The 23,078-nt window shown below is 43.9% G+C and overlaps 1 protein-coding gene and 1 long non-coding RNA gene across 2 annotated transcripts; one reads left to right on the forward strand and one right to left on the reverse strand.

The window, feature by feature from the left end:
- The first annotated feature begins 71 nt into the window (after positions 1 to 71).
- CRKL (CRK like proto-oncogene, adaptor protein) lies at positions 72 to 14,098 on the forward strand. Its single transcript, XM_068654024.1, has 3 exons — positions 72 to 964; positions 4,159 to 4,615; positions 13,359 to 14,098. Exons 1-3 carry the CDS (start codon positions 651 to 653, stop codon positions 13,491 to 13,493), a joined length of 906 nt encoding a protein of 301 aa, XP_068510125.1. The 5' UTR covers positions 72 to 650; the 3' UTR covers positions 13,494 to 14,098.
- Positions 14,099 to 14,569: 471 nt separating this feature from the next.
- Positions 14,570 to 22,737, reverse strand: LOC137841287 (uncharacterized). Its single transcript, XR_011088536.1, has 2 exons — positions 21,211 to 22,737; positions 14,570 to 17,726 (listed from the first exon to the last, which is right to left on the reverse strand). It is a non-coding gene; the product is annotated as an uncharacterized lncRNA (long non-coding RNA).
- Between the last annotated feature and the right edge of the window lie 341 nt (positions 22,738 to 23,078).

The raw sequence follows: 23,078 nt of genomic DNA on the forward strand, positions 1-23,078 counted from the left end.
GCCCGCCACCTCCAGGGCCGCCTCCCTCAGCGGCGCCGCCCCTCCCCCGCCGCGCTCCCCTCAGGCGGGCGCGAGGCGCATGCGCGGGGCGGTGCGCCCGGCGCCGCCGCCATTTTGGTGCTCGGCTCCGTGAGGGGAGGGAACGGGACGGTACCGAGCGCCGGGACACCGAGCCCCCTCCCAACGCCCCGCTGCCGGCCGGCCGAGCCCTCCCTCCTTCCCTTCCCTTCTCCCGGCCGCTATCGCAGCCGGCCGGCCGCCCTCGCCGCTTTATCCCTCGCCGGCCGCCGCTGCTCTTCGCCACCCGCCCGCCCGGGCCCGCCGCAGGCCTGAGGGAGAGGCGGGAAGGATGCCCCGCACGCCCCGCCGCTGAGGGAGACTCGGGGGCCCTGACCGCCGGCTCCGGCCGGCCCCAGCCCAGCCGCTCCTCGGGGCTTCCTCCTGCCGCATCCCTGCCCTCCTTTCCCCCCCGGGCTTCCTCGCTGCTGGGCCGGGCGCTCGCCTCTTCCTCCTAGCCCCCAGCCCCGCTCCGCCTGCCGGGCCTCCCCGCCCGGCCCTTCCCTTCCCCGGCTCTCCTCCTCCTCCTCCTGCCGGGCCTTCGGGCTCGCCGCCTTCCTCCCTCTCGCCCTCAGCCTTCCCCGGCCGGAGCCATGTCCTCCGCCGCCCGTTTCGATTCGTCGGACCGCTCCAGCTGGTACGTGGGCCCGGTGTCCCGGGCGGAGGCGCAGACGCGGTTGCAGGGGCAGCGGCACGGCATGTTCCTGGTGCGGGACTCGTCCACCTGCCCCGGGGACTACGTGCTCTCGGTGTCCGAGAACTCGCGGGTTTCCCACTACATCATCAACTCCCTGCCCAACCGCCGCTTTAAGATCGGCGACCAGGAGTTCGACCACCTGCCCGCCCTGCTGGAGTTCTACAAGATCCACTACCTGGACACCACCACCCTCATAGAGCCTGCGCCCAGGTGAGTGCCACCTTCCCGTCGCCACTCCCACCGCCAGCTCTGCTCCTGGCGCTGCGAGGCGGGGGGCTCAGCCCCAGCACCCTAAGGCTGGAGGTAGGGCCGTGCTGCACGCAGCAAGGAAGCCTTTCCTTCTGGCCCTCCCCAGGAACCCTTTCTAATAGCGGTCCTCAGCGCTCTGGAGCACGATGACCGATATGGGTTGTTCTTTTGGTCATCGTTGTCCAGATGGTGCGTGGGGCCTGGCCTTGCATTGCATGTAGATGGATGCTAAGGTAGTGTGTGTACATCCCTGTCGCTGCCTGTAATTGCCTTGCGAGAGGGCGTGGTCTTGCTTTGTATCAACCTTCTGGTATTGTCCTGCTCCCAGGAAGGTTGAGAAGCTGGTTCAGAAATCTGCCTTTTGGTGATTGAAGTACAGCCTCTGAGCTTAACTTGCTTGCTGGCCCTGCATCCACAATGACACACCTTTGTGATTAGACTGCTTCACCCTGTTAACTGAGTTTTAATGTATTCTAGGACAGCATTTCCCAAGCTTCTAGAGTGACATTTCCCCCAAAAAATGTAAAAACATGCATCTCGGTTTGGTTATGGCACTCTTTGTATCTGCATATACTACACTGGGAAATGCTTTTCTAGGAGGATGGGAAAATGTGACTTGACTATGAGATCATTCTTTGTCCTGAGCCCAACAGGGGACATACCTGCAGCCTGCATCACTAAACAGCTTATTGATAAGTCTAGAACATATTTCTTTTATCTTTGGGGCTTCCTGAATAGAACAAAATGAAAATAAAAGCTAGAAAAATAACATGGAAAATAAAAATTGGTCTACTTCTAAATTCTGCAGTTTAAGATTTTTTTTTTCAGATTGACAAGTTATTTGGTGGAAAAATAACTGAGTATTATAACCACACTTTAATCTTGGCATAGTCCAGTTCTTAATCACTGACAGTAACTTGTCAAAGGTTGACAGTAAGTTGTCAAACTGAATTTTGACCACACATGATCAAAAGTCTTCCTGTAAAGCTCTCAGGTGGTGGGTGGGAAGAATGTGACAAAGCACCAGCTTCAAGAACTCCTAAAGCTGTTGACACATCTTCAGGGTAGTGGTTGTGCTGTGGCTAAAGAAGTGGATAGGTGAAAAATTCACTCACCTTTCACAGGTGCAGGAACACTTAACTGGAGCTGCCCAGGGTTTTGTGCATGTTTAAACTTCAGGATGGTTTGGATGAAAAAAGTCAAATCTGCAGCAATTCTTATGCTTACCTGTGTTCTCGTTAACCTGCATACTGCTGTGCTCTCTGACAGTAAAAGCTTCTTCTCAGTCATGTATGGCGATGACTTCCTGAGCTTTATCAAGATGCTTAAACTAAGCTGATGCCACTTGCTCTTCTGGTGTTGGTATAGAATCTTGCATGAAGTATTTCGTGAATGTTTTCATGACATCACGAACACTCCACCTCACTTTCAAGGTTTGATTCCATACAGCCATTGGTTGTTCTCTCAGCATACAGGGACAGATGGAACCCCAAGCATACAGTGAACTTACACGCTTTTATACATACATAACTCAAAATGGGGTTGACTTCTAGCATAAATTTTGTTCTAAACTTTTTGAAAAATCAATGTCATGGGTGGTGGTATGAATTTCTGTTTAAAAGAAACTTCCTGATGCAAGAAGGAGAATGAGGGGTAGCATTCCCAGATTATTATTTTTAAATTAATGGACTAGATTTAGAATAGGGGTGGACAGGCACTTGTGTCAGAGCTGTTATTGCTAGCTGTCATTTTTCTTCAAAAGTTGGCATTTTCAGAGGAGCATCACAGGTACTTGTGAAGGCTGTTGATTCTTTTAATTTCATTAAGTGTATATATAGTATGAAGGGATTTTTTTTGTGGTAGCATTAAGTAGTTCCTTGTATATTGCTGTACACCACCACTTTTAGCTCTAGGGGATATTTTAAACTTGTAAGACAGTTGAAACCTGTTTTAAGCTATTTGTTTTTGTATCAATAGCAAGTATCTGCTGTGGGCCCAATACTGTAAGATTTCTGACAGCTGCTTTGAAAGAAGGTGTGTAAAGGTTATGGTGAAAATAGCCTGCAGTAAAAGAGTCTCATTTGATGAACATTCTTATACGTTATCGCAGAATAAAATGTACTGGGCAGATGATGGGCAAAATAATAAGCAATGTGAATAAATTAAAGGTAGTCATGTGGTTAATAAGGCAGAGGAGTTGCAAGATGGCAAGCTTTTTTGCTTCTTACTCCGCTCTTAGCAGCGGGTGTTAGTATTTCATGTTTTCTTCTGGGAAGATATCACTGCAGGTTATTAGATTTAACTATACAGTAAAGATGAGTACTTTGAAGCAGTAATAAGCTTTGTTATAATCTAACGACGCTTTGAGAGCTGAAGTTGTAACAATAAGATTAGGGAGCTTATTCCATGTTACTTTCCAAAAAGGAAAATAAAGTATTGTCTCCTAAAAACACAGAATCTGCCTTCTCTTTTCTTAAACAAAGCAGTTTTCAGTATTAACAAGACGGAGTGTCCCCAAAATCCTACCTATAAACAGCAGCTTTCTGGTACAAATATGCTCTACTGCCTATAGAATGAGAAAGACTTAAGAACTTATCATATCCTCCTCTTACTGTTCTCTTTTTCCACTATGCTCCCTCAAGTCTGGCACTCAGAGTTACTGAATTCGTGAGGAAAGTGGATGCTGAGGTTAAAAACGTGAATGCAAAGAACTAAAGAGGATTAGTTAGCTCTCTGAGAGCCCTTCCCCTCCTCACCCCAAGACACCCAAATCTTTTTCATTTAAGTATCCATGGCCTCTTGTCACTTAAGCTAAGAAACCATTTTAATCTACCCTAACATCTTCAAAACAATCTGAAAAAGTAAACCAATAGATAAGATTTTGCATTATTTCTCCCAATTTTTGCATCCCCGATAGTTTTTTACTGGATTTCTGGGGAAAATAAGATGGGTACTTAGATAATCGCTTGAGAGCATGAGTTAAACTTGTTAAACGTTTCCCAGTGTTACCAAGCTAATAGTTTTGTTATAAAGGTGAACGTAGGTAGTTCTCCTTCATTTGGTGGTCCTAGTGTAAAAGTGGTGGTTGGCTTTGTTACTGGAAATACAGAACAATAGCTATGGGATAGCTATTGATAATACTTTTTTAAACTTAGGTATCCAAGTCCACCAACAGGATCTGGATCTGCCCCTATGTCCACTGCAGAAGAAAATTTGGAATATGTTCGGACTCTGTATGACTTTCCTGGCAATGATGCTGAGGATCTTCCATTTAAAAAGGGTGAAATACTGGCAATCGTAGAGAAGCCAGAAGAACAGTGGTGGAGTGCCAGAAACAAGGATGGTCGGATTGGGATGATTCCTGTTCCTTATGTAGAAAAGCTAGTCAGATCTCATGGGAAGCATGGAAACAGGAATTCCAACAGCTACGGTATTCCAGAACCTGCCCATGCTTATGCTCAGCCTCAGACCACAAGTCCCCTTCCCTCGGTATCCAGTACACCGGGAGCAGTGATCAATCCTCTGCCGTCAACACAGAATGGACCAGTCTATGCCAAAGCTATCCAAAAGAGAGTACCCTGTGCTTATGACAAGACTGCACTGGCACTAGAGGTAAGTTTCTTTTCCTTTCAAGTTTTACAGTCGTTCAATGGTTTTGTAGAATAAGAAACAAAAAATTTAGTGGCAAAGTTGCTGTAAATGACTTCATATGGAGTCTGCTCAGCTGTGTCGAGGGATTGAGAAGTTCTGTTAGGTTCTAAAGGAAGATTACAAGAATTGCTTCATCTATACCACTTCCTTTGAGAAAAGTGACTAAGTTATGTCAGAACCTATACTTAATTTACTGTTTTCTTGCCTCTGCAACAGTGCAAATACGCTCAAGGGTAGTAGAATGTATACATCCTACTGCGGGAGTAAGTGCTAGGGGGGATGACCTGCTTCTCCACCTTACCTTGAGGAAGGAAAGGGGTGTTGCAGTATTCCAGGTTGAGAACTGGTAGTAGCATCCTTCAGAGAAAGGTAAGGATTGTTTATGAACAGATTTTTACTTATTTTTTGATCCTCAACTGTAGTGTGAAGTACGCTAGTGTTGAGAGCTCATCTCTGGGCACATCAGAAATACAAAGAAGCAGAAGAGTCTTCTGAAGGACTCTAGATTTTTTTTTTTTGAAAATTGGAATTTGAGAAATGGTCTTAAGACCTAGAAGAGGAGGGGAAGGGTGTGTTTATTTATAAGATGAAAGACTGTAGTGTAGCCTCTAACCTTGTGTTGAGCTTTTAATAAGTTCCTGTGCTTGCCAAAACACTTTTTTTCTTTTTATTAGGGATTTCTTAAAGGTTTTAGAGCTTTATTCTTTAAATGGTAAAGAATTCATGTTACAATTGTAATTAAATTGGCATAAATGATGGAATGGAAGAAGTTTTTGAAACTATATCTAGGATACAGACACTCTTACTCCCATGCTTTGACTATACTGAAAGTTAGCTAACTCATGCTTCAGAAATGTCTCACCTGGAAGCAGTGCTATTGGTTGTTATTCTGAGTGATGAAATTTGAATGTGGTAAAATACTTCAAGGAGCAAAGGCAAGGAAACAAGCAAAGGAAGCAACAGTGTTTTAGCAAGTAAAATAGTGGTTTTAAAAATACTTTTGAACTTCGCCTGTTGCCCTTGCTCAGTTAGTTTGCAAGTTGAGGCTGTTAACTATAGCTGATACTTAGACTAAGGTTTTATGAATAATTGGAAGTCGCTAATAAAAGTTACCTTAAGGCTTTTTCCTCTTGTAAAATTTCTACAGGTGATTACTCTCAGAGGGTTAGAAATTAAATATGTATCACTGGATTTTTTTTGAGTCTTAGGAAAACTAGTTGCTTGTTATTCATGAACAAGGTGTGAAAATTATCATAGGAAGAAATGTAAATTCAATGCCAGCTGTACCGTACAGAAAATTGCTTGCCTTGCTCTGTTTTCAGAGGCGTGAATAGTTTTGGCAGCAATTGATGCTGTTGTTATCAGTGTGTCGTGGAATTACTTCAGGGAGCTTGCTTTGCTGCAGGGTAGCAGAACTGTGTGGAAGGATGGCTCTCAAATAGATTTTTCTGATTTGCTGTTTAGTGACCTAGTTAATTGTATCATTTTAGCTGCCAGAATGTAGTGGTAGGATTAATTCTGTGACCAACATATAGGTCAGAGTTCTTTGGAACCTTCAAGTTGCTGAAATTTTGTTTGAAATATTCTTCTGTTCCACTGATCTCCAATTGCTTATGGCTTTGTGTCTTTGCGTCTCCCACCCCTGGTATATTTTGTCTTCCTATGAAGTCTATTTTTTCACAGGTTCACCTTAGTCACACTGTGGCTTCTCAAGAGGTTTCAGAAGTAGAATTCTGGGGATTGATCTACATTTTCATTAAAATTGGTGGTTACAGCTTCTCCTTCCATGCACAGGGAACATTAACAACCTCATTATAGCAACATTTTTGTCATGTGTTCTATCCTTAAAGAAAATTCCAGATTCTTTTCATTATCTTCCTTCAGCTTGCCTAACACCTGCTGGGCTCTGATGTATTAATCCCAACCTTGTCAGGGCTTTGCTTCTCACTAAATAATCTGAACCACTCGAGGTCATAGTTCAACATTCTTAAAAATAATAGGGTTCATTTAGACTAGAAGCTTCTCTTTGGTAAGAGAACGGAAGGTAGCTAATGGTAGGGAAAGGATGGGTTATGAGGGCGTTTGGGGGAAGAAAGCTAATGGTGTTCTTCCAGAGTAATAGTATTGTACAGTGTTGTGCCTCAGTATGACCTCTCAATCATGGTTCAGCTTGTACTGATAATTGTTCCTATAATTGTACAGCTACTGATTGTATGTAATCCCATTTAAACTGATAAAAGTAAGAAAGCAAAATACCTGCTTGCTGGCTTGAGCTTTATGTGATCAGCACACAGACACTACTTACAAGAACCAGAATACCATCAGGAGTAAATACAGCTATTGAGTGGTAACCTGCTCAGCTCCTTTTAAGTGGAGGGATGCCATTTTGCAAGGTTCAGCTTGAAAATGGGACAAGCTGTCTGCTTTCAGGTCCAGTTTGTCTGTTGCATGCTATTGTTTACCTAAGCTGTCAGAGAAGATAAATATTCATAGACTGTTTGTGAGAAGAAACCTGGTTTTAAGGAAGGTAATTACATTTTTCATGTGAGAAATGTTTTTTTTTTAAACTTGTAAAATGAATATTCTCATGAAAATCCTTGTCAAGATCTAGTTGGTTGGATAATGATGGAGTGCTTAACTTTGAAGTAGTACTTAAAGCGTGACAGTTTAAGGGCAAGAAAGTTTGAGAGTGTCTGCAATAGATTTCCTGTAAGGATACTAGGTAGGTAGCATGGCATTTGGTACAACTTGGACCTTACTGGGCTAAAATTGTTCAGCATCCATATTTATATTCCTGGAGTGACTAACATCTAAATGGGGATTTGGTCCTGTTGCATTATATGCTCTACTTTTATTCTGTAAGATAAAACATCAGCAATCTGCTTTACAAGCTAAAATACCAATTTTAGGTATTGCTGTCATCCCCAAACGTACAGTTACTGTGCATGTAATTTTGTGCATTTCACTGCAGCAGTCAACAATTAGTAAAGCCTACGATAAGTTTATTGTATGTGAAAGATTCACACATGACTGTGGTCAGTTCTATTAATTACGTAGGCCGTTCACATTTAATGCTTTTTAGCGGGATGATTGTCTGCAGTTTCTCACTGCAACTTTACTAATTTTGATTACTACTGTGTGTAGTGTTTTCAAGAATACTGCACGCACGCGCACACACACAAAAAAAAAGCATCAGCCCAGGTCTGTTCCTCTAGTTGTGTGCTTTCAGCCAAGAGGCAGTTTCCTTCCTTTCTGGTGCTCTAGAGGAAGAAATACGAAGGACAGGGATGCAGTGTCCCGCGTTTATGGGAACTAGAACTCTACGTTACAGGACTATGTACTGCGCCTCTTCACCCCTGATTTTCCGTGGGAAAATGAGGAGGACAGCCCTGTGTTCAAAGGTTACACAAACCAGCACCGCACGGCAATGCAGGGACTGTTTACTCTGTCACTAAGGTACAGAACAGCAAAGTCTACCTTAGAGTTTCTCATAATTTATAACTTGGAGTTCTTCAGCCAGCCTGCTAATGAAGCCTCATCTGAAACCAGCCTATGCAGTGCCCAGATGCCCAGAAGTCTAAGACCTGCTGCATTTTACCTTAAAAAGGAGTTTATCTGTTGGTATTTGGGCTTTTTGCTTGGATCCAAGGAAGATGATTAATTGCTAATAGCTACACAACAGAGTTCTTCGTGCCTAGCCTGGTCAGTAGGTAAACTAATGGTAGGTAATTCCCTTAAAAACTGGTCAGCTGTTTGAAGGTTGGCTCAGGTTGTGAACTACAAATTCCCTTATCAAATGGTGTGGAACGACTTAAGGATGTTTTAAATACACCATGTGTTTAAATAATGGTTCTTAAATATACTGCAAGCATTGTAGTAAGTGTCATAAACCACTTTGAAGTCAGTGGTAGTCGTAGAGTTCACATCCAAATCTGACATGACAGTGTTAGGGAATCTTAAGGTTTTATATATACACAGAGCTTCGTTATATTTTCATAGCTTTTTTTTTTTTTTATCATAGTGATTTTTTTCCCCAAACCTGTGCCAACATTATAGTGTGAAGTAGCTTATCGGTGTGTGGCATATCAAGCACATAGATGTATCCATGTGCTATCAGGGAGTTAATGTTTCACTGAGATGTTTTGGTGAAATAAATACCTGTTCCTCACAGTTATATAACTGACATAATGTGTCTCTTGAGCTCGTTGCAATTAGGTTACAGTTATCTTTCTTCTCTTTAAAGTTGAGACAAGTAGGGCAAGATGTGCTAGTAGCAGAACTTTCTTAATTAGGAAATTAGGTTGCTATTTTCACTAGACAACAAGTGTTATGCTTCTCTTAAGTCAGGGAAATTCACTATTGCTGTTTTAAACATTAAAATGCATCTAACTGACAAGATAAATATTTGGCTTTAACTACACAAGTATAGGTTCTAGGTTTTAAGTGTTGATCACAGAGCTTTAGCTCGGAGAACCATTGAATTGAAAGTGATGTTGGTGGCAGGATTTCTGTATCTGCTGATACACACAAACTTTTCAGTACGCTACCTTTGAAAATGCAACTGCCAATTACATTGGAGGCTGTGTGCGTTCTTAGCCTTTGGGGCTTCCTTTTCCAGTCAGAATTCTTTATCGTTCCCATCAGGACAACAGTCAGTGCCTCGCAATTTAACACATGTTTACCCTCAGAACTGTTTGCAGAGTTTATTTTCAGATGAAACTGAAAGCGATGGGGATAATCTAGACGAGTTCCTGTGCTAAAATGAGTTTTAGTGTGGCTAAAGAGTGACCGACTGTTCATGGGAGTTCTGAGCTCTCCGTATTCTGGACTGTTGTGATAGCATGCTTAGCAGATGGGGACATGCTATCACAATTTAATGAAAACTGCTCTTTGTTGTGGTGCTCTAAGCCCAGCTCTGGCTCTACTTGAGGTACACACTGTGGCAGTCTTCCTAGGTGAGGCTAGGTTAACTGCATCTGGGATTTCAGCACTTCTGCACTGCCCTTCGACCTGCTCTCACATCTCAGGAACGGTCAAAGGTCTTTCCTCAGGTCAGAATAACTCAAGGCATCAGCTGTTACTGTTCTGGCACGCAGCATAAAGATAAGGGCAATAAAGGTGTGCTATCAGCCATTTGGTTTCTAGAATCTTCTAATACTTAGAGCACCAGCTCCTTCAAAGTATTGATTCGTTCTCCTTGGTGTGCAACTGAATTCTGCCTCTTTTGTTTAGTTTTATACATTTTGGGGGAGAGTGGGATATCAAGTAATTTCTTTAATGGAATATGTCTAAAACATGCTGAATTAATGGACTACGTGACTCAAATGGCATGCAGGAACCTTGTGCAGTGTATGAATCAGCTTCAAGTGGAAGACAGGTACAGAGGAGTCTGGAGTGAATGAAGTAACCTTTCTGACTGGCATGTTCCACAACTCACATTTCCCTGGGGCTTTGAATTCGTGCTGTAACAGGGACGTAATGAAAGGATGCTATCTAAAATACGCTTTGATTTTATCGTTTGGGTGGAACCAAATGGCTGCATTTCAGAAATATTACTCACTTCAGTAGGTGCTACTTCCATCTAGTGATGCTGGCATGCTTTGCAAGTGAGTTGTTTGTCTGAGAGATGCTGAGACTAAGGAAGTATTAGCCTAATTTATAGATAAGGGCCCATGAGCTGTACAGAATCATACAGGAAGTTTGTGGCAGAAATGACAATAGAACCAGGACTCCTGACTCTGTCCTGTGCCTAATCATAAGACAATCCTTCTGACTAGCCCAAAATATTCTCTGAAACCAATAGCATGTTAAATAATTTTAATAGGAGATCACACCTCAGCTGACAGGCTTTAAAGAGACTTTACCAAATACTGCTTTCAGTTAGTACTTGGGAGGGATGCCCATAGAGACTACTTGACCAGATTCTAGAGATGCTCTCAAAAAGAGTCTTTATGAAATCCAAGAATGATTTTGTCATGACATCAAGATTCCTTCCCCAAAAATCTTGTTTCAGCATGCTGTTTCATTTAATTTTCTCAAGGGACTGTATTTTTTTGTAAACAATACAGCATGAGGGGATATTCGGCAGCTTTCCTTTGGAAAAAAGAGATCTGTTTATTGCAAATCACTCTACTATTCAAGTCCTCGGTATTTTTTTTTTTGTTTTTTGTGAACCTTTTCTCACCTACCACTCTTTAACAGCTGCTGTTGATTTGTAGCAACTTTACCTGCCCAGCAGTGTAAAGAACACTCTGCATTGTTAGACTGCACCGCTTTTTTTGCAAGGTGATACTTAAATTGCCATTTTATATCATTTTTCGCTCAACTAAACTAAGGCTCCCAACCTATTCAAGCTGTAGAAATCAGAGTCAAACTGAAGTATGTTTTTCTAGAGCTTCTGAATTAATTTTGGATTGATCTCTACAGCATGTGTCCAGAATTAAGTTGTCAGACAAAAAAAAAGTCCACGTGTTTGATCCTGTGTACTACTGATTCCCCTCCCCATCCCAGGAATAAGATTAGAAAGATTAGAGTGTTTCCAAATGGATTGTTTGTGTGGTGTGGGGTAAATGCAGTTTCCTGCTGGGTTTTAACTGTTGTGGTGTCAGATGTGCCTTCATGATTTCGAGTCTAAAACCTGGAACTTGAATCTGTCTTCAAGGGTTATTTTAAATCTCGCAGTGCAACACTGACTATTTATAGATGTTATCAGCCTTTTCCTAAAGAGACTTTTGTTAGGTTCCTGTTTAAATCATCTTGTTACTATTTAAAGCTTTCTCTAGACTTTCCATTTAACGAGAAGTCAGGCAAATTGTGCTTTTTATCAAAAACACAAAGCTTGCTGCAGTAGTCCACCAAGAGAAGAAAGCCAGTCAAATTAATGCTATCTGTGTGTGCTAAATGACCTGGGCAATGTCTAACTACTCAGTAGGACGTGTCGGCTTCATGTTTGAATTTATGAGCAGCATGCATAAAGTTGACAGGTTAAGAGACTCTCAATTATATCCCAAAACTGTGTGGGGATCAGAGGACTTTCTCCTCTCTTGAAAGCACAGGATTAAAGTTGTCTCAAGTGCGAGTCTTGAATTTCCGGATGGGAAAGGGGAGGGGGAAAGCACTAAGTAATGTAAGAAAAGCAGGGTGAGGGAGGATTTGAGTGGGAACAGAACAACACATTTTGAATTAATGTGTATTAGAATTGGACGTCAAGCTTAAATATCTGGAAAGAGTTTCAATGTTTGAGACATCTTATTTTAAGAGATGTAACACTGAGTGACTGCCAAAGAGTTCGTGGTTGTGTCTTAAACTTTGCTCAAGATTTCTTAATACTTCAGAGTGGTTGTCAAAAATACCTATTGAAGTAATGGTAACTGGTTTAAACAGGCTTTGGATCACCTGGTGATACGTTTCCTGCAAGATATTTTGTGGACTCGGCTTTTTTCCTTTTTGGAAAACTTATGCATTTTATCTGAAACATTTGAATCTAAGGTCCTTTGCCAAGGCCCTTGAACTATCGGCATCAGCTGTAAATGTTAATGCTATTTAGATAGTGTGGACAAGTTGTTATATATACACAGTGTCAAGAATAAAATCTAATTTTTCCTTCAAGACCAAGGCTAGTTTCCTTTGGATTTTGCAGAAGTAGTTTGGTAATCTGAAACCCAGCTACAAATTGCTTGGACCTCTTTTGGGGAGGAAGCTTATGAACTGCTGGCCGTTAGTCATAGGCAGGTTCTACCTTTTTTGTGAAGTTAGTTATGAGCTGCTAATGTCACTTTTCTAATATTTACTATAGTTACCACATAGATGCAATTAAGTAAACAGGAAGGGAGGTGTAGTTCAAGAGCTGCTGCAACAGGCCACGGCTTCAGCTATTCTGAAGTGTTTGAGGGAGAAATGAGTTTAGTCAGTCTCAAAGGCTGGTTGTCATGTTGAGTGTTTTGCTTTGTAAATTATCCTAATTCAGGTTAAATACAGACACTGAACAGTGATAAAGTATAATTTGGGCGGATTTTTTTTTCTTTATCATAGCTTTTCTCTTCTTTCACCACCAAATAGAAGAGACAGTTATGATAAGAAAGGCCTGACATGTTGTTGTTCCTGTTCCAAATTCTTTGATGGGAAGTGAAGGTGAAAGCACCAGATAAAGCAACTATCTGCATATCTAATGCTTATTAAAAAAACATCTGAGAAATGTATCATTGTTTTAGAGAACTACACAAGTTTCTTAGGCTGTGGTAGTCAGAAGTAGAACTTCACGTAGTGGTTTCTCTGTCACAGGAATCGTTCTTTGAAAAGCTAAGTTTTCTTTGAAATAAGCATGTTAATGCTAAACCCAGTGAGGGCTGTGCTATTTTGAATGGGGTTTGCATCTCATTATTTATGGTAGCTTTAGTGATGTCAGTTTACATCTAAGCTAAATATATGGCTGCATGAAGTAAGCTTTCCTACAGGAAAAGGCGTGGTTCAGTAATTTACTGAAATACGTAAGTATCCCATTAGTTAAAGTTTTCAAAGCAAATGCAGACATCATGTTTAGGAATGGTGTCTGTGTTTTAGTTGAGTAAAACTAACTTTTCTTTCCCTTTGAAGCTTATAGCAATTTTCTTTTACGTGATGGGATTGTATTTGTTGTTCTTCATTAGATTTGTATCTGAGGTAAGATTCTTATGTGTGATATTCTTATTTTTTTTTAATTCTGCAGGTCGGAGATATTGTGAAGGTTACAAGGATGAATATAAACGGTCAGTGGGAAGGAGAAGTCAACGGTCGGAAAGGGCTTTTCCCCTTCACGCATGTCAAAATATTTGACCCTCAAAACCCAGATGAGAATGAATGATTCCCTTTACCCAACTTACACTGCTGCTTCATTTTCCTGGCTATCATTAGCATTGTTTGAGGTGGAATGACTAAATGGCACATTGCTAGCATTGCCCATTTTCCAGCTTGCTGCAGTTTGACAGTTCTTTTAATATACATTTGGAATACATACAACCGAAGTCACTGCCTGACCTTCATGCCGTAGTTGCATCAACCAGAATTTGGTTTCACTTTTAAAACTGTATTGGGCCATAAGCTGGAGAAGACTGAACCGCAAGGTGTGTGGCAGACAAGTATGGGAGGAAAACCTTTCTTAAGACTTCCACGGGCTTGTTCTGGCCTGCTTAGTAGGAAGAGCCCTAACCTTAGATCAAACATGCAACTCATGTTACTGTCCAACAAAAAGCAACAACAAAAATGCAATTTTAGGACTGAAGAAGACTTAGTTTTAAGTGAACCTGTCCTAAGGTAGTACATTTACGATGATGGTCTCTTTAAAGGACAATAATTGAAGCTATGTATTCTAAGCAGTTGTATTAGTAACTGCTCGTTTCTGTTAACTTTTGAGCTTGTTGTTGACCTTCTTGAAACAGTGTGTGTTAAATACAGATAACCATTGATTGAGCTGCATTGAAGCTGAGGCATTTATTTATAAGGAAATTTAGGAGGGGTTAATACTCGTAACTCATTTTTGACATACTTAACGCATTTCTGTTGATTTTGCAAGCACTAACTATAGTAAGTGAGCTTTAAAGGGAAACACTTTGGCCTGGTCTACGTACAGCTCCTCTGCTATGCTGGAAGTCTGGTTTACTGCCACAGCAGTGCTTGTCACCAAGCTGTTACTTGGTAGACAGAAGAGTCAGTTCACCATAGTGCGGAGAAGTACAAAAGGACCAGGACAGAAGAACCTGGTAAATACTGATGGAATCCTCTTATTTAAGCATAAACCTTTTATACCCATTTCTCTGCAGGTTCCCTTATCACTCCAGAGTTCCCTAGCTAAGCCAGCCCCACCTCGCTTAAGACTCCTTAAACACAGTACCTTTTTTCCAGGGTGTCTCTGCGTTGCTGTGCTTCTCTTCCAGAACTGCGTTCTTCATTTTGGGCCTTTTTTTTCCTCCCCATCACTCCCTTGTATCACAGTTCCCTGCATGCTACAATTTTTACCCCCTCCAAATGAGTTGGCTCTGGCTTATATATGCCCCAGATCCCTCCCACTCCCAGCACCCTCCAGAAAATGGTGAATTGGAGTCAGCTGCCTGGGTTCCCTGTCAGATAAGTGAATGCTCAGGCTGGAGGAGGCCACAAAGTGTCTTTTATCAGTATAGTTTTTTCCCCTTTTCTGTACATAAGCTGTACTGTTGTACCTAAAGTAGGGATCTACGTGGCTGTAGCTATGTAAGTATAATTAATGCCATGCAGGGTAAGTCCTTAGCCCATTTACAGGATATGAAAGCTTAGGTACAGTGCTGTCTTCTACCTTCCTCTTTAAATGTGTTTTCTAGGTGAACTGGAATGCTCTTTTTAAAATAACGCCAAATTAACAGAGTAACATGTCTGCAAAGACTGTAACTATGAAACCTCCCTTTTCAGACAGCCTGCATAAAGAAAAGTGTCTGCTGCAGAAAGCCAGGAATATCTGACAGGAAAACAGCAGTGCTACAATACATTCATTTTTCAACTTGTGAAGGCTGTCAGTTGTAGCAAAATGAGAAACTTCAGACACCTGCAGAACTGTACCACTTCTTACAAGTGTTAAATTATATGGAAGTTGTCATCTTAAGTTCCAGCATGTTTTCTTGTTGATTTGTGTCACTTTTTCCTAGTAAAAGAACGTTGTTCTCACTCCTGTGAAGGTGCTGTGAGACCCTTAAATGGAAGGCACTGAAGAAATGCGAAAATGGCATTTACAACAAGAGATGTAAAATGCTGTGGTTGTTTTCTTTTTAAGAAACTCGGTTCATCTGTTAGTTATTTTCTGTAGTATTAATCAAGTGGCTGACAGTCTAGAAGTTCTTGTAGAGCATTTTACTACCAAATTAACTGTGAAGTAGCGTAGCATTGACTGAAGTGTTTGGTGCTGAAAGAATTTCTGGACAATAGGCACTGACAGGTTGTCTTGCAAAGAAAAGCTATGCAGCTCTCTTAACTAGAGGAGGTTGTGATTCTTCTGTGCCCCAACTCCACCTGAAGTTTACTACATAGATTGTACTACTGAGAGTCATCATGTGAATACAGAAACTGCACTAAACTCAGTCTGCTGCAGAGAAAGCTTATTTCAGACCTGACCTAGCTGCAGGTAGCTCTTCAGAAAACTGGTTGTAGAATTCTTCTTTTGCATGTTGAAGTCCATGAATAAATACTGTGAGATTTGAGATCTTGAATACAACTTTTAACCTGGATTTTGTCACTAAAATAAGTGTCTTGACTCATCTCCTCATTGAATAAGGTATACATTTTGAACACAAGCATTGTTTTAGGTTCAATTATGTTCTGATACTGCAGAAAAGCAAACTGTTTTCCTTCAAAACTATGCAAAATTTGTTTGCAGTGGCATCTGATGCAAAGATGAGAGTTCATACATTTCTGTGAACCTGGTTTTGGGCCCCAGACGAACAGTATTTCTCACGGTAGCAGCAGTATAGATCGGTGATGTTCAATGCGGTTTAAATGTAGCATACTGACCAGCCTAAGCTGATTGTAAACTCGCTTCAAAGTGTCTTTGCCATTTTACTATAAGACGAATATTTTCATATAAAGACTGCATTTGATCATTTGGTGTTTTTCTTTGAAGGACTCTTGATTCTCAATCGCTTGTTGCTTGCTTACATGTGTGCTGTCTGTTGCTTTATGAAGCCTCCTGAATTCGAGTGCTAACCTATCCATGTAGATGTTCCCGGGGGGCGTCAGGTATTCGTACTATGAAGCATGAGAGTCTGCAAGTGACAGCTTCGATCTATGCACCATTAAAATCGTTCATGCTTTTGAACTAGCAGCCGGTTTAATCACCAGGTGCCACACTAGTTAACTATCATGAAAGGCTTACTGTTTGACTCCCTCCTGTTGTGTATGTGTGTATATAGACATTGAAGCCTCTGACCAGTCTGAAAGTTTAAACGAAAACTGTTTTAATCAGTGTCCATCACTGGATAAGCGCTAATTTAATTCATGATTGTTTACAAATTGGGAAGAATAAACAAAAGGGAATATCCTGTCTGGGCTGGGGCTCTGAAGAGCCTGAGCATTATTTTTGTAAAGGGAAATACAGCATTCTTTGTGCCATTTCATGTGCCTGTAAAGTAATTTTTTAATATTATATTAACATCCTGGGAACGAGTGGGCTGCCTTTTGTTTTCTAGTCAAGTTTTCAAGCATATTTCTCAATACCTGCATTTGAAAGTGAGACCTGCCTAAAAGACTGCCTTTTGGGACCAGTGAAAGCATTCTTGTATAGCTGTCATTTTCTGTTCTGTTAAATGAAAATGTTTTTTGAGACAAGGATACAATTATTGCAGTGGGAAAGGTGGCCTTGTATTCGAGACAGTCTTCACTGTGTAAACTTTAAAACACAATATGTAATTTAAAGACCATGAACTTCAGGCAATAATATTAAAGTGTAAGCTTTTAAAATTTATTTTGGGGATCATAGCTTGTTTTATTTTTTGTGCTATAAAATTAACAGTATTAAATGAATTATATTCTTAGAATATATGGAGTGTCTTTTCTTAAGATTAGTGCCTTTTAATTTCTTACTCCACTTATTTCATAGAACTGGTCCCAACATCAAGCCACTGTTTTTTTTTCCAGTGCCCTGTTTGTACAGTCTAAATAAAACTTGCCTCAACTTACAGTATCACTTGTTGTCTTTAGTCTTAAACCCATGGTGATAGTGGCAGAGTATTTAGGTCCTTACTGTGTCAGTATCATGGCCTGTTCCGTGGGTAAATCTGTGCCAGTTGAAGTTTTCCCGAGTCAAAGCAACAGGTAAGCAGGAGAAAATACTGATGCTGAGTGAATGACACCGTCATGCTCCATCCTTGTGCGTGTTCTCCAGCTGTTCTGCTGTGCTCTGCAGGCTCAACTGAAAGATGCAGCTCCGGTAACGCCGATTATCGCTGTTTCCTTCCCCCTCGCACCTGACACCAGCGCTCTTCCTGTCACTACATTTAACTCTTCTTTTGTAGAGGCTTTTAAAAGTCTGTGTGGAAACTATGACCTTCTTTCACTGTGGTAATTATCTTGACTGTGCCTGTAAGAACAATTTAGGCATTTGGTTTGAATTTAGCTTATTTTTTAGTAACTAAGGCCTGACGGGTGCAGGTAGGGACAAGTGAAGCCTTCTAGCCCCTGTTGAAGCTGTCACCATAAGGTGTTACAGAGCCCTGCTTTTGTAAATCAAGAACAGGAGGTCAGCTTTTTGCCTTTTTACAGTCAATCCAGATCAAAAATAGAGATTACGGTAACTTCTTTTTAATATTTGAGATCATTCAGGTAAATCATTCACAATGTGTTGAAACTTGAAGTGAGCTTACATGAGATTAAAAAAAAGCAGAACTTCAAACACGTAAATGCTGTAAGGGAGAAGTCTTAAAAGCTTGCATTGTTTCCCTGGCCTCTTCGTGGGTATGTGCTCACTGCAATGAAGGCTAGTGGGTGTGTTCTCTGCAGTACAGATTTCTACAGTGTTTTAATAAATGTTATAGCCAACTCTGTATAGTGTAGTAGCAAATACTTTTATTTGGCAAGTTACCTTTCTTCAGAAAAAAAAAAAATATCTCAAATACTCAAGCAAGAACAAGGAAAGTGCATACAGGCAGCCTGAGAACTGCTTCAAATTATTCTGTGTACCTTTCTAGCAAAAACTGAAAGTGCTGAGCTGCTTACTGCAGCTGCTTCTCAGGACATCATTGCCTCACTATTTATGTTGCTTCACTATTTATGTAGCAAAACCAAGGCCCCTGCTTTACCAGCAGCCTGCTTCCTACAGCCCGAACTCTGACCGCATGTGCAGAACCAGCACCGCTCCTGGCTACAGTAAGAGGTGTGCAACGCACACGGAGGCAGTTGCTGCCCATCCTCTGAGGAAGGGGCGGGCTGCCTGCACCAGCCAGCCCAGACAGGGCCTGCCCTGGTTTTTGTTTGAGTAAAATTGGGTTTCTCTGACACTAACCTGAGGTGTCCACACGCTGTTATCGGGCAGTGGGAGATGAAGTGCTTTCAGAGCCAGAAGGCTTGGGGAGTTTAATAATACCTGTGTTCTGAACAGAACTTTGCATTTGTCTCAAAATGCATCAGGTTGGTATAAATCTGCACTACATCGGGGTAAGAGGCCACAGAACTCTGCATGGCCTTGTTTTGTCGTGCGCTTAGAAATAAATGAGCTCTTCCTACCGCTTGAGGTGGGAGGGGGTTGCTTTACTTTGGCAATGTTACCAGAAGGGACACATTACACAGTCTGAGCGAGCTGCAGCAACAAGGGTGCAAGGGACTGCCATTTGTCTGCATTTTAAAAGGCAGCCTGGTTCCTGGCAGCCCTCGCCCCAAGTGCCAGCAGCATCAGCTTGCCCCCAGCTCCCTCTGCCTTCCCTTCCTGCCACCAGGCTGACCCTGGGTGGGGCCCACAGCTCTCGCTGCCTGCACTCAGAGCTCGGGGTTTGTACCAGGAGCACCCACGCTGCAGCTGCCTCCAGCTCCAGGAACAGCCAGGGTTACTCAGTGGAACATCAAAGGTAACAAGAAATGAGCAACGACTCAAACTGAGTTTAGTTGTGGCTTACCTGCACGCAGACCTTCACTTATTTAAATTGAAGCGAGTTTGGCTAGGTCAGGCCAAACAGCAGGCAGCATAAGCCCAGGTGCAAGCAAGGTGGAAGGAGCTGGTTTGTCACCTTCATTTAAATAAAAGGTTTTCTTTCTAAACCAGTACAATAGAAAACACCCCTTTAGTTTCAACGAGCTCTACGCCTGCTTGAGCTTACATGAGTAGCAAGTATGCCTAAATACACTAAAATAAAATGCTGTCACAACACATGAACAAGTTTCCTTGTAACTTTTTTTACATGGTTTAACCAGTGTGACGTGCATGCAGGAAAGCTCTTCGGGTCTCTGCCAACAGGGATGGCTCACCTTCGAGCAGCTGTAGTGGTTTCTGCCCCGTGTCCTCTGCCCTTTTTTTAGGGAGCGTATCAGCTGCTCTTGTAGCAGCTGTTGGACCACAAGCCACAGCTCAGTGTATTAAGGTAAAGCAGTTCCAATTTCAGGTTACCTTAATACCACGAGCTGCAAACGGTGACGGTCACTGTGCAAACAGCTGAGCCCTCCTGCAGCAGGACTGTGAGTCCATGAGGGTCAGGAAGGCAGCAGGGAAATAAACCATCACAGCTGTCCCAGAGTGAGCCTCCTGCTCCGAAATTTGAGCCCTACGAGCTCGCCTGCAAGCAGAAGTTGCATCAATTAGTGTGACTTGTTAACGGGACCATTGCGTGCCTGGCCTGAATCTGGTCAGCACCGCGCTGCTCCAGCTGGACCACCCTCCGCAGCAGCAGCTGGGGACCCCGGTGCTGTGACTCAGGCCCAGTTCTGCTTTGTGGGGTCCCCAGATGGGCACCACCTGCAGGAACCGGCAGCTGAGCTCCTGCTGCTGCTCAGCGGTGTGGTGACTGCTCACCAGGAACCCAGCGGCTCCTGGCGCTGGACGCAGCCTCACCTGCAGAAGGTGCCGCCCGCGCTGTTCCTGAAGCAGGCTGGGGTGAGCGAGAGGCAGCAGGGACTTACCGCGGAGCTCTCCTCAGATAACCTTCCCAGCACCTGCTTGCTTCATTCCGGGCATTTTGTAACCAGAGCCCTCCCGGCACAAGTTATTAGTCTAGCCTGCCGCTGGCACGCCAGACAATCGGGAGCAGGGCTAAATGCAGGCTATCCGCAGGGACCCAGCTCCTGCTTTGTTCGTCCTGCCTGGTCCAACAAGGGCAGCTCAAAGTCAGTGCTGAAAAATCCATCACTTCTAATCCTGCATTTGCTCTAGAACTTAAGCACTAAAACACACGAGGAAGTGTGGATCTCAGTGACTGTCAGCCCTCTCGTGTGCTCTGTTTCCCAGTCTGGCTCTCTAAGGAATCCCCTTCAGGCCCTGGGGCAGGAAGGGCTCTTGCTCAGATGAGGGGGCAGTGGGCGCTGGTTGGGGTCTGCTTTGCCTGCCCCTGGTGCCTGCCCTAGCATCAGAGATGGGGCTGGCTCAGGGAGCTGTGAGTGAGAGGCAGGGGCACTACTTGGAAAAGACAGAAGGGACTGACAGAAGTGAACATCAGGGGCCGGTTGGAAACTCTTGGCACTCCTCTTATTCCTTCTGCCCACTGCCCTGCAGCAGCCAAGCCAGGCCATGAGACCCCCGGCGTGCTCCTGACGAGAAGTGACAGTCCCAGCCAGGTCCTAGAGTACACTGTCACCGTCCCTAATTTATCATTAAAAACATACAAACCAAACTTGCTCGTTACTCACTATGGTGAAGCACCCCTGATCATTTACAAGCCTTTGTGTACCTAGACTCCAACCCCAGAGCTTGTTTGATTTTTTACTATACTTTATGTTACTGTACTGATTTGATCTGAATTAGGAGGTAGTTCAAGGCAGGAGACTCTCACTGGGACTTTTATTTGCTGAATCTATTCCTGAAATGTTGGATTTTCTCTTTTTTGCCCTGATCTTGTGACCAGTGTTATCGTTAATCAACTGACCTTGCAGAGGAACAGCTTTTCTCTTCCCAGGTGAGGCAGCTGACGAACAGTGGGAACTGGCTCCTTGTTGGCAGTGCCGATGGGTACACACACGGCACACGGGGCTGGCTTCCTGCCGGGCATGGCACAGAGGCAGTGTCACTCATCTCACCAGGCCTTCTTAAGGGCAGGAAGAGCCACATCCTTCAAAGAAAGAATACCTCGCTCTGCCCTGACTACCTGCAATAGCTGTGAGTACTCAGCACTTTGGAGACCCAGCTCCAACATTAAAAAGAGAATTTCCCTGCATGAAATAACACCTGGACATGGGACACCTCAGCCTGGGGGGTTGGCCACTGAAAGGCTCAAATGAGCTCAGGTCTGGAATTAAGCTGAATAGGGTAACACCAGCACACACAGCGTATTGGCACTGTCAGAAACTTCTGGTTGAAATCATCCCAAACCACAGGATGTCCCCAGTAGCAGTGTAAGGGTTTCTTCCAGTACTCAGTAGCAGCTCCTGCCTGTACAGGGCTGAGTAACCCACCTGCATCAGAACGGGCACTTGGCATCATTTGATCGAGGCAGAGGTAGCTGATGGGATGGAAATAGCTCTCCAACCGATGGGACAGCACGCTGGGCTCCGAGCAGGGGTTTGTGCTGTACAGCAGTGGTAGCCCACAGACCTCCACCATGGCAATTGTGTTATCAACGCTGGCCTAAATTTAAATAGATAAAAATAAAGAGATGTTAGCCTGGGAACAGAAAGCTTGCACAGTCCTTGACAGGGCAGTGAGGATGTAGGACTTCCATCCGTCAAATGTGCGGGACTCGTGCCTCCCTCGCTGCGGTGGCCTGGTTTCAGCCACACGTTGCAGTCCTGCAGCCCTAAGGCAGCGTGGCATTAAAACAGCTTTGGAAAATGCAGGGGAGTGGAGGAAGGAGACGATGTACCTGGAGGAGGACAGGCGGATTAAACGCCCCTCCCTGCTGCCAAACACTCTGAGCTCTGTAGTCATCACCCAAAATAGAGCCATAGCCTGTGTCTCCTCCAAGAGACAGTCCCTGCTGCAAACATGTCAGGGCATTGCTGGGGCAACGATTTACAGCACAGGGAGCCACTTGGGGAGCTGCTGACACCGCACCCCACTGTACCTGGCTGCTTTCCCTTTCCCCCACCATTAAAGCTGCCTGTTGATGCTTGCTAGCCTGGGAACCTGACACAGGGCTCGACCCAGCAAGGAATGTAGGCAGGGTTTGGGCAGAAAGGAAGAAAGGTCCTGCATTGACCTTGGGTGTAGATCAGAAAGCCACCACACGTGGCTATCAGCTGAAGCCAGGGCCACCTGAACCCCAGGGGGACCTTTCGGAGGAGGCTGAGCAGCTCTGAGGCAGCCCCTGCAGTAGCCTGGACCCTCCAGGCCATGCTCTCCCCTAAGTCCTGCCAGGGCTCTCTGGCTCTCCCAGTGCAGACTTTACACTGCAGTTGGGACCTTCCCCAGGGGACAGATGGCAGCAGCGGTGCTGGGCCACCTTTTTCGGGGCTGTTTCAGCAGGCAGGGTACTTGCCCAGAGTGCAGGAGGCGTGGATGCAGCTCCTTCCTCAGCCAGCAAATTGCCAAGCCCAAGTCTCCAGTGTGCAAGGGAACAGCCTCAGCACAGCTTCCACGGCGCTGCTCCTCCTCGCCTTCTCTGGCTGCTCTGGGGTGAGGAGTCCCAGGGTGCGAGAGGTGCAGCTGCCTGAAGTGTGGATGTTTGGGGCCCCTCCAGGCCATTCAGCAGCTCTCCAGCTCCGCGCAGCCTTGCTCACTCCTCCTGGACAGAAAGGAAATCAAAGTTGAGAGCACGGAGTGGGCTGGGACAGCGCAGAGCTGAGCTCCTTTGGCCCG

Source organism: Anas acuta, chromosome 17 (assembly GCF_963932015.1).
Source record: "Anas acuta chromosome 17, bAnaAcu1.1, whole genome shotgun sequence".
NCBI classification, from domain to species: Eukaryota; Metazoa; Chordata; class Aves; order Anseriformes; family Anatidae; genus Anas; species Anas acuta.

Bases quoted from the DNA above. Each gene is read 5' to 3' on its own strand.
- CRKL (XM_068654024.1), top strand. From the start codon at position 651: ATGTCCTCCGCCGCCCGTTTCGATTCGTCGGACCGCTCCAGCTGGTAC. The intron at 965-4,158 runs GTGAGTGCCACC...TTTTAAACTTAG, and splicing joins CTCATAGAGCCTGCGCCCAG to GTATCCAAGTCCACCAACAG. The intron at 4,616-13,358 runs GTAAGTTTCTTT...TTAATTCTGCAG, and splicing joins AGACTGCACTGGCACTAGAG to GTCGGAGATATTGTGAAGGT.